Below are 11,523 nucleotides of genomic sequence, written 5' to 3'. Positions count from 1 at the left end.
TCCGGCCCCCCCCGCCCGCCGCCCCCCCCCCCATGGAGGATCGGCCGCCTTACCGCTGCCGCCACCACCGGAGCCTGGCGAGCGGGCAGTCGGCGCTGCCGGGCTCGCTGCTCTTCGCCGCCGGGCTGGTGGGCAACGTGCTGCAGCTGGGCCTCCTGTGGCACCACCAGCTGCGCGCCCGGCTGGAGCGCGGGGGCCGCCCGGCGCGGGCGTCGCCCTTCTACCTGCTGGTGAGCGCCCTGGCCGCCACCGACCTGCTGGGCAAGTGCCTGCTCAGCCCCATCGTCCTGGCCGCCTACGCGCGCAACCGCAGCCTCAGCCAGCTCTGGCCGTCCGGGGAAGAGGGGGACGCCGCCGTCGGAGGAGACGGAGACGCGCCGCCGGGCCGGCTGTGCCAGCTCTTCGCCTTCCTGATGGCCTTCTTCGGCCTGGCGCCCACCGCCCTGCTCCTGGCCATGGCGCTGGAGTGCTGGCTCTCGCTGGGCCGGCCCTACTTCTACGAGCGCCACGCCAGCCGCCGCCGGGGGGCCCTCCTGACCGGCGCGGCCGTGGCCCTGTGCGCCCTCGTGTGCGCCCTGCCGCTCCTCGGCTTCGGCGCCCTACCGCATGGCGCAACGCCAGCCGCCGCGCACCGGCGCGCAGGGGGCGGCGCGGCCGCCGAGGCTCTCGGCCGCCGCCCGCGTGGAGGAGCTGCGCCACCTGGTCCTCCTGGCGCTCATGACCGTCCTCTTCGTCGTCTGCTCCCTGCCGGTGATCGTAAGTACCGGGGGGCGGGGGGGGGGGCGCCGTCCTTTCTCCGGGCGCGCCGTCTAAATGCTCTTCTGGGCACACACCCGACCACCCAGCGCCTCCCGTGGCCACCCCAGGACCTTCATTCTCTCCCTTTGGTGCCGAACCGGTCCTCCTGGCTGCTCCCAAAGTGTAGGTTTGCTACTCTCCCAGCGGTGGCTGGAGATCTCCCGGTGCCGCCACTGATCTCCAGACGACACAAACGGCAGCTTTGGAACAATGCTCCCTCTAAGCTGTGGAGTCTTGTGAGCAAAAAATCTCCTTGGTGAGCTCCTGGCATTAAAGTTGTGAGCGAGCGATTTGGCTCCTGCATAAATTAGTTTGTTCTGGAGCCCTCCTTCCTGAGCTAAGACGAAAATGGGTGAGCCGGAGGCTAAAAAACTATGTGCTAGCTCACACTAACTCAGATTAGAGGGGACACTGCTTTGGAGGGTGGGCTCGACGGCGCCGCATCCCTGCCGGCCTCCTTCCCCACCCTGGGCTCCACCCCTCTACACCAGCGTTCCCTCTAAGCTGAGCTAGTGTGAGCCAGCTCGCAGTTTCTTAGCCTCCGGCTCACAGATTTTTTTGTCTTCGCTCAGGAAGGAGGGCTCCAGAGCGAACTAACTGACGCAGCAGCCAAATCGTGTGCTCACAACTTCATTGCCCGGAGCTCACAAAGTAGAATTTTTGCTCACAAGACTCCACAGCTTAGAGGGAGCATTGCCCCCCCCCCCCCGATCGCCAGGAATTTCTCAAACTGGAGCTGGCCACCCCAGTTAGAAGAGATGCGGACTCTGTGCCTAGTGCCTTCTGGCTTGTAAATGCAGCAGCACGCCCGTGGTGCACTCCCAGCTCTTTCTGGTTCGGGAGGCAACGTCCTTTTGTGAGCTGACTCCGCTCTGGTTTCCTCCTGGTGTCTTCATAACTGCCTCTCTCTGCTGCAGCTTCCCCTTAACCCTGAAGAGATAAAAAGGTGGGCCAGAAAACTGGCAGGGTGCCAGGGGGGCTGGGAGGGTTCAGTAGTCCAGGTGCCAAAAAGGAGAATGGGGCGCAGGTGTTCCCTCTAAGCTGAGTTAGTGTGAGCCAGCTCGCAGTTTTTTAGCCTCCGGCTCACACATTTTTGTCTCCACTCAGGAAGGGAGGGCTCCAGTGCAAACTAATTTATGCAGCAGCCAAATCGTCTGCTCACAACTTTAATGCCGGTAGCTCACAAAAGTAGAATTTTTGCTCACAGGACTCCACAGCTTAGAGGGAACATTGGTGTGGGCCAGATGTTCCCCAGGTGCAGGATTCGGATCAAAGGGGGCCTCATCTAGAAGGTTCACACACACACACGTGCACACCTCTACAAATGAGAGCCGGTTTGGTGTCGTGGTAAAGAGCAAGCGGACTCTGATCTGGGAGAACCGGGTTGGATTCCCCCACTCCTCCTCCACATGCAGCCGGTGGGTGACCTTGGGTCAGTCACAGTTCTTTCAGAGCTGTACTCTCGAGCAGTCCTTGAAAGAGCTCTTTCAGCCGCACCTATTGTGGGGTGGGGGAGGGAAAGGAGACTGTAAGCCACTCTAAGACTCTGAGTGAAGGGCAGGGTATGAATCCAGTCTGTGCTTCTTTTCTGCCACCGAGTGGATTCTAATCTGGCGAACCAGGTTTGGTTCCCCTCCTCCACACAGGCAGCTGCGGGTGTGACCTTGGGTCAGTCACGAGTTCTCCCAGAGCTGTTCTCTCAAGGGCAGTCCTCAAGAGAGCTCTCTCAGCCCTGCCTCCCTCACAGGCTGTCTGATGTGGGGAGGGGAAGGGAAAGGAGGCTCCTTCGGAAACGGATGTATTACCCAGTAGAGAAGTTAATTATAAAAATGTATGAATTAATGGAAATGGATAAATTAAATATGATACTATCAGGGAAAGAAGAACATGTGCTTCAAAAAAGATGGCATAAAGTTAACAAATGAATTGGGGAAAATGCTTAGTTTAGGGCTTTGCTTTTCCCTTTGCGGCTCCAGATTGCAAGAGCCTTGTAGGGTTTTAGGTAAAGATTCCCTTGCTCGACAGCTAGTCGAATCTGACTCTAGGGTTGCGGTGCTCATCTCCGTTTCAAAGCCAAAGAGCCAGCGCTGTCCGAAGACGGCATGGTCATGGTCATGACCATGGTTTCCGTGGTCATGTGGCCGGCATGACTAAACACCAACGCTGTTACCTTCCCACCAAAGTGGTGCCTATTTATTTACTTGCAATTTCTTGCTTTCGAACGGCTTGGTTGGCAGGAGCTGGAACAAGAGACGGGAGCTCACTCCGTCATGCGGCAACCCGGGTCTCGAACTGCTGAACTACCGACCTTCCACAGCCTGCAGTTCAGCGTCTTAACCACTTGAGCCACCGCAGCTCATGTAGTGAAAACTGATAAATAAAACTTATATATATATAAAAAACCGCTCTGACTGCCAGGGCGCATTTTGCTTTTCCCTTTGCGGCTCCAGATTGCAGGAGCCTTGTGGTGTTTTGAAGCGTTTAGCATTGCATTGCGGCGTGAACTTTCGCTCCCCAGTTCCCACTTCCTTGGATGCCCTGAAACAACGGAAAGTGCAATGAATAAACGGAAGTTAGAAAGTGACATTTGCAACGTAGGGCTTTGTTTTATAGGGGAGGCGCCGCGGCTCAGTGGCAGAGCCTCTGCTTGGCATGCAGAAGGTCCCAGGTTCAATTCCCGGCAGTCAAAAGGGACCAGGCAGGAGGTGCTGTGAAAGACCTCTGGCCTGAGACCCTGGAGAGCCGTTGCCACTCAGAGTAGACAACACGGACCTGGACGAACCAGGGGTCTGATTTCACTATAAGGAAGCTGCACGGGTCCGTTTTTTTAAAAATGCGGCCGAATTTCGAATCGGTGCCAAACTCAGCTATTTTACCTGCAGGAAAGAGGCCGAACCTGGTTCTTCTCCACGCGTATCAGTACTGCCTTTCTTCTGCACCGGGAGGAATGTTTCAGTCTTACCCATAGTTCCTTGCAGCAGGAACGAAGGATGCATCACCATTGCCGATTTTACCCCCTGAGAACAGAGTGATTTACCTTTGAATCCTGGAGCCCTTCCAGCTCGCCCACACGGGGTGCCATCTTGGCTCCCTGACGGAGTTTTCTGCATCTTACTTGCCCCCCCCCCCCCGCCTTTCTGCCAGAAATGACAAGTCTGCTCCCCATCCGAAGACAACCATCTGTGGCTTCTTACCGGGGTCTTAAGGCTGCAGGCCTCAGCTCAAGCGCGGGACTAGGGTGGGTTGCAGAGTGTCAGGCAGAGGGAGGGGGGATGCTTGATAAACACAATACCGGCAATTCTTCCTTTCTTCCGCTGCCGCACGTCTCAAGAATCAGAAATGACACAGAGCCTTTGCAACCTGCCGAGTCCTTAGAATTCAAGAGCGGTTGTTAACAGATTAGTTCTTAGAAGACGCTGAATGCCCGTTGGGAACGATGAATTATGGCAGGGTTGTGTAAGTGCTTTGCTTTCATACTCGGGTGCAAACTGTTGGAAAGCTGCTTCGCATTCCTAGCTTCAGTTTTTTTGTTAGTTGTGGGTTTTTTTTAGAGATGTCAGCAACTGCATCGTTCGACGACTCTTATCCTCTGCAGGAAACGGGACAAGTATTTCCAGATCCAGATGAGTCAGTGGAAGGGAATTTATCGAGGACACTGATTGATTCTTGGGAATTAGTGGTTACTAATGCCCCAATACCCGTGGGCGATTTTCCATCTGTATCTGGTTATCTGTCTCTCCCAGTTGCTTTCAGCGCAACTCTCACTTTATTTTCTAAAAAGTTCTTCAACAGGGTCTCCTTGGAAGGCATTTGTCATCCTTTCATCCCTTCTGTATAGTTTATCATTGTATTGTTCCCATCTTTTTAAAAAATTGTCCCGTTGAGTTGGTGTGTTTCCATGTTGATCTTTCAGCATACTTTAAATTCCCCTTTCAGTTCTTGGGTCTTGTGAAACAGATCTCTCGTTATGTTGGCGAAGGCGTTCATGGCCAGAGTTCATTAGTTGTTGTAGATTTCCCAGTCTGTATGGCCGTGGTCTTGGCATTGTAGGACCTGACGTTTCGCCAGCAGCTGTGACTTGCATCCTCAGTGGTATAACGCAGAAAGATGGAGTCCTCTCTGTGTCGAGAAGAAAAATGGTAGGCAGGTAATATATATCTACTCAGGAAGGTGGGGTAGGACTGAGTCATTATCTTGTAGGAGTTCCCCAGGCTGTGAACACTCTCTTTGTCAGGGTGAGAAGAAAACAGTAGGCAGGTAATTTATATCTACTCAGGAAGGTGGGGTAGGGCTGAGTCATTATCTTGTAGGAGCTCCCCAGGCTGTGAACACTTTCTGTGTCAGGGTGAGAAGAAAATGGTAGGCAGGTAATTTATATCTACTCAGGAAGGTGGGGTAGGGCTGAGTCATTATCTTGTAGGAGTTCCCCAGGCTGTGAACACTCTCTGTGTCAGGGTGAGAAGAAAATGGTAGGCAGGTAATTTATATCTACTCAGGAAGGTGGGGTAGGGCTGAGTCATTATCTTGTAGGAGTTCCCCAGACTGTGAACACTTTCTGTGTCAGGGTGAGAAGAAAATGGTAGGCAGGTAATTTATATCTACTCAGGAAGGTGGGGTAGGGCTGAGTCATTATCTTGTAGGAGTTCCCCAGGCTGTGAACATGCTAATGGAGGAGCTTTCCTGAGGAGATTCTTTTGCATATGGATTGGCTGTAGTGCATGGTTTTCTGTCCTGAAAAACACAAAAGGCTCTACATCTTACAATAGCAAAAAGAACCTATTTTTCTACAAAATGACCCCTGCTCCAGAGCAAACTAATTGATGCAGGAGCCCAATCGCTCACTCACAACTTTAATGCCAGCAGCTCACAAAGGAGAATTTTTGCTCAGAAGACTCCACAGCTTAGAGGGAGCCTTGGTCTCAAGATCCATTATCCAGTGCACAAGAGGTAAAAGGTAAAGGTTCCCTTGCTCGAAAGCCAGTCGAGTCCGACTCGAGGGTTGCGGTGCTCATCTCCGTTCCCAAGCCGAAGAGCCAGCGCTGTCCGAAGATGTTTCCGTGGTCATGTGGCTGGCGTGACTAAACACCAAGGCACACGGAACGCTGTTCCCTTCCCACTGAAGCGGTACCTATTTATCTACTTGCAATTTCTTGCTTTTGAACTGCTAGGTTGGCAGGAGCTGGAACTAGAGACGGGAGCTCACTCCGTCATGCGGCACACTCGGGTCTCGAACTGCTGAACTACTGACCTTCCACAGCCTGCAGTTCAGCGTCTTAACCCCTTGAGCCACTGCAGCTCCTTGCACAAGAGGTAGCCAAACCCATAAGCCTGTACAATTTGTCATCCAGAAATCGGAAGCTTCTGGCCTAAAATCTTGATCGTCCTTTTACCCCCACCCCCCACCCCGTAAAGTTCCTCTTTCTTGATCATGCGGTCTCTTCCTGGAAAGACAGGGCTCTTCGTGCCTTGTTTCTGACCCTTTCTTTAAAAAAAAGGGAAATTAACAAGCCAACCGTTCACATGAACATGATGAAATTCCTTTTGATTGGATTGGATTATTATTTCGATTGATTTTTTAGCTGAATTAATGTGCACACGAGCGGAGACCTTGACATCAGATACACAGGCATCCAATTTCCCAGAAATTCTTCATTGAAAGACCCCTGTTGGATCAGGCCAGTGCTCATGTAGTCCTGTACTCTGTTTCCAGAAGTGGCCGGGCAGCATCTTCTGGGGCGTTCAGGAAGCAGCCCAATCCTCCGTTGTGGGTTCGAATGCCACAAACGTCTGGCAGGCTCATTCACCGGTGCTGGTGGTGCCTCCGCTGGAGTGGCCACGGCGTTGTGTTCGTTCTCGTCTGTCGCGGGGATTGTTAAGCAGGGCTGCCTACCCGCTCTAACGTCCCACCTTGGTCGCCAATTGTTAGATCGCCGCTAACAAAGATCCGGAGAGTGATTTCAGCAAAAATGAACAGCTTTATTGAAGGTTCGAACAAGCGCTTGAATAAGTCATAACCAGAACAGATTAACATTGGGAGCTAGGCTCCTTTTAAACATTCCCGGGCTAATGTGGCCACGCCTATTTACAATAAGTAATTAATGAGGGTGTGCGGATAACGTCCAATGAGGGTTCTTCCCTCTCAGGGAATTGGTGCAGTTCTGATTGGTCGCTGTTGTGGAGCGACCAATAGCACGTTAGCTCGGAGGAGCCTTCGTCTGGCTCGAAGCTTAACACGGAGAGTGAATGCGGCGATTCATGGAAGCCTTTTTGAATACACCACAGCAACCCTCCCTGGAGAGCATCTTGGTTTTTGAAGCCCCAGACAGGAGGATTATCATCCCCCTTCTGGGCCACCGTACATGGCTACTTTCTTATCTCGGCCACAGATTCTCTGTGCAGCCTTTGGGAAGCCCCTCTCTCTTAGTCTTTCCTGCTCCTGTCTGCAATGGGTAATGACACTGGCCTCCCTCAAAGGGCTCTTGTAAGGACTGTAACAAGAGGACGTTTGCAGACTGCTTTGGATGCTGGAAAGCACTATGCTAATGTGAAGCATCGGTATTAAAGGTTCCCTTGCTCGAAAGCCAGTCGAGTCCGACTCTAGGGTTGCGGTGCTCATCTCCTTTTCCAAGCCGAAGAGCCAGCGCTGTCCGAAGACGTTTCCGTGGTCATGTGGCCGGCATGACTAAACGCCGAGGCGCACAGAACGCTGTTACCTTCCCACCGAAGTGGTACCTATTTATCTACTTGCAATTTCTTGCTTTCGAACTGCTAGGTTGGCAGGAGCTGGAACTAGAGACGGGAGCTCACTCCGTCATGCGGCACACTCGGGTCTCGAACTGCTGAACTACTGACCTTCCACAGCCTGCAGTTCAGCGTCTTAACCACTTGCTAATGTGAAGCATCGGTATTACACCAGTTTATTTTTATTATTTTTTTATTTTATTTTAGATTTATATCCCGCCCTCCCAACAGCTCAGGGTGGCTAACATACGGCAAAGCCAGGCTGAATAGGTAAAATACAGTAAAACAAGACAGCATTAAAACACAGTAAAACCATACAATATTTGAGGTGCTCTAATCTCTTCCTATATCTAAATCACCCAAGATGGCAACAGTGATCCCAGTTCGGCGGCCAGCTGTCTCTAGTAGCGCTGTCTACGCGCATTCTGCCAGGCGATGGTTGCCCCATATAATGGGGGCAAGCAGTGGGACAATACCACGGTGGTGGAATAGTGGCGGCGGCGGCTCCTACTCGAAACCCTGGTGGAAGAGTTTGGTGTCGTGGTTAAGTGCGCGGACTCTAATTTGGGAGAACCGGGTTTGATTCCCCACTCCTCCGCTTGCAGCTGCTGGATGACCTCGGCCAAGCCATAGTTCTGTCAGAGCTGTTCTCTCAAGGACAGTGCTGGAAAGACCTCCCTCAGCCCCACCCACCTACCTCACAGGGTGTCTGTGGTGGGGAGGGGAAGGGAAAGGAGTTTGTAAGCCCCTCTGAGACTCTCCGTGAAGGGCGTGGTGAATCTACGAAGCCTTGAGGGATAACTGCCCACCAGCACTCTGTCTGACTTAGTAGACTAATTGTGGACTCAGTGAGCACCTCTGACATACACAGACATACAGATACGTTAAGTGCCATTGATGATTCTAATTACAGAAACAGAAATCTGAGGTGCTAAGCAGAGGTCCATCAGTGGCTATTAGCCACAAGGTATAGATAGGGGCTCTGGGGCAAGTGATGCTCTGTCTTCTTGGTGCTTGGGGGGGGCAACAGTGGGAGGGCTTCTAATGTCCTGGCCCCACTGCTGGACCTCCTGATGGCCCCTGGTATTTTTGGCCACTGTGTGACAGAGTGTTGGACTGGATGGGCCTTTGGCCTGATCCAACATTGGCATCTCTTATGTTCTTATGTCTGGGGCAAGTGATGCTCTGTCTTCTTGGTGCTTGGGGGGGGGGGTCAACAGTGGGAGGGCTTCTAATGTCCTGGCCCTGCTGGTGGACCTCCTGATGGCACCTGGTATTTCTGGCCACTGTGTGATACAGAGTGTTGGACTGGATGGGCCTTTGGCCTGATCCAACATTGGCATCTCTTATGTTCTTATGTCTGGGGCAAGTGATGCTCTGTCTTCTTGGTGCTTGGGGGGGGGGTCAACAGTGGGAGGGCTTCTAATGTCCTGGCCCTGCTGGTGGACCTCCTGATGGCACCTGGTATTTCTGGCCACTGTGTGATACAGAGTGTTGGACTGGATGGGCCTTTGGCCTGATCCAACATTGGCATCTCTTCTGTTCTTACCTGAGTCCACGAAGGTTAGTCTACTAAGTCAGACAGAGTGCTGAGCAGTGTTCCCTCTAAGCTGAGTTAGTGTGAGCCAGCTCACAGTTTTTGAGCCTCCAGCTCACACATTTTTGTCTCCGCTCAGGAAGGAGGGCTCCAGAGCAAACTAATTTATGCAACAGCCGAATTGCTCGCTCACGGCTTTAATGCCAGGAGCTCATAATGTATAATTCTTGCTCACAAGACTCCACAGCTTAGAGGGAACATTGGTGCTGGGTGCATAACAGCGTTCCATAAACTGTGCGTATAACAAATCCCCCCTTTCTCGGTGAAGTGAAGATTTATAGTTCACTGACACATACTGGAGCTCGTCTTACACCTCTATAAGCTCTGGCCATCATTAGCATCCTTTCAGTCATGGGGGATTGTCGTGGCTTGGGTTTCGGCAGTGCAGCTTTGACGCAACAGATGACACATGGAATACATTGTGCGCAGGTACAAAGGCTTATAACAGGCGGGGCATAAATCCAATCTCTTCTTCTTCGATTATTATTTCGGCTGCGTTCCTTCGAGCAGCAGACAACCAGTCTCAGCCAACGTTCCCTCTAAGCTGCGGAGTCCTGTGAGCAAAAGTTCCACTTGGCATCAAAGTTGTGAGCGAGCGACTGGGCTGCTGCATCAGTTCGTTTGCCCTGGAGCCCTCCTTCCTGAGCGAAGACAAACAATGTGTGAGCCGGAGGCTAAAAAAACTGTGAGCTGGCTCACACTGACTCAGCTTAGAGGGAACCCTGGTCTCAGCCGTTCCAGTGAGCGTGGTGGCCGAACAGCTGCTAATAATAACTGAAGTTAGGGCTGCCAGACCCCAGGTCCGGGCGGGGGTTCCCCCGCTTTTGGGGGCTCCAATCTGCCCCCGGCCAGCTGTCCGGCAGGGGAAGCCCCGCCCCCAAGCACAACCACCCACCCGGCCACCCCTCTCCCTCCCCTCCAGCCAGATTTAAAGGGCTTCAGCTGATTGGCAGGGACCAAGTGGCCCGCCGATCAGCTGGAGGGCCCTTTAAATCTAGCAGGCAGGAGGGAGAGGGGTGGGCACTTGGCTCACAAAAAGACCCTTTGGAGGGGGTTTTTTGAGAGTGGGATGGGCCCGTGGTGTGCTGGGCTGATTTTCCCTGCCCACCCCTGGGACGCCCAGCAAATCCCGTCGCTGGAGCGAGGAGGGGAACTGGAGTCCAAAGCCAGTGTGGTGTAGGGGTTTAAAGAGACAGGCTAGGATCTGGGAAACCCAGGTTCGAATCCCTTCTTTGCCGTGGATGCTTGCTGGGTGGCCTTGGGCCTGTCGTACGCTCTCAGGGCTGTGAGGATAAAATGGAGAAGAGGAGAACGATGGAAGCCACTTGGGGTCCCCACTGAGGAGAAAGAAAGTCAATAAATGTTAAATGTGGGGTTCGTTGGCCTTGCGGCCCGAGGACCTTTAAGTTGGCGGATCTAGCATGAGCAGGCTAATTCAAATACTTGGTGCTTGGGGTTTCTTCTTGGCATTTCTTGTATTTTTTCCATATGTGCAGGGGTCATTTCCTGCCGGAGCGCACAGGAGCGGAGCTCCGGCAGTAAAGAGCCCAGGGGGCGGGCACATGCAACAAGCCACGCCCCCTGCTCCCAGCAGCCCTCAGTCAGAGCAAGAAGCAGCCAGGTAAGTTGCAGAGCTCCCCCTGGCCCCCCGGTCCAAAACAGTCCAGTGGCACCTTTAAGACCAAGTTTTATTCAGGTACAAGCTCTCCCTCCTCTATGAGATCTGCACGTCCCCCCCCCCAATAACTAGCAATCCAAAACAGTCCAGTGGAGCCTGAGCGGTGGGTGTTGCCTTCTGACACTTCGGGTGATGTCAGGGGGTGTGGCATATGCAAATAAGTTATGCTAATGAGCTCCAGCACCTCTTTTTCTATGAAATGACCCCTGCATATGTACATGCATATGTGAGTGCACCTGGAAGCCATGGCGACCTCTGGTGACTGCCCCCTCATGGGGGCCTGGAGGATATTCAGAGAGGTGGCTGAATAAAGCCTGCCCCCGCCTCCCAACTGCTGGTATTCCAAGAGAAGCCAATGTTGGATCAGGCCAATGGTCCATCCAGTCCAACACTCTGTGTCACACAGTGGCCAGAAATACCAGGGGCCATCAGGACGCTCTAAGGTTGTTGAATTTCCTAATGGTGGCTTTAGTTTTTTGCTGCAAATTGCACTTTTTTGGCTATCGATACTTCCTCTCATTTCGACTGCATTGCCTTTAGATTCCACAAGAACTATTTCCTCTGTTTTATATGAGGTTAAACAATATTGATTTCTGTACACTGTAAGTTCTTTTGTGATATCATTACATAAATAAAAGTAATAATAATAATAATAAGAGAAGAGATTGGATTTATACCCCGCCCTTCACTACCCAAAGGTGTCTCAGAG

The 11,523-nt window shown here is 52.6% G+C and overlaps 1 protein-coding gene across 1 annotated transcript in view; it reads left to right on the top strand.

Annotated features, from left to right (window-relative positions):
• Positions 1-32: 32 nt before the first annotated feature.
• LOC107118965 (prostaglandin D2 receptor-like) overlaps positions 33-11,523 on the top strand; it is a 28,911-nt gene continuing 17,420 nt past the window's right edge. Inside the window, exons 1-2 of the mRNA XM_015421372.1 lie at positions 33-566; positions 622-756. Coding sequence (XP_015276858.1) covers positions 33-566; positions 622-756 — 669 coding nt within the window. The remainder of the gene's footprint in view (positions 567-621; positions 757-11,523) is intronic.

This window comes from Gekko japonicus, unplaced genomic scaffold, assembly GCF_001447785.1.
Source record: "Gekko japonicus isolate JY-2015 unplaced genomic scaffold, Gekko_japonicus_V1.1 scaffold666, whole genome shotgun sequence".
NCBI classification, from domain to species: domain Eukaryota; kingdom Metazoa; phylum Chordata; class Lepidosauria; order Squamata; family Gekkonidae; genus Gekko; species Gekko japonicus.
This window is presented reverse-complemented; position numbering and strand designations above follow the sequence as displayed.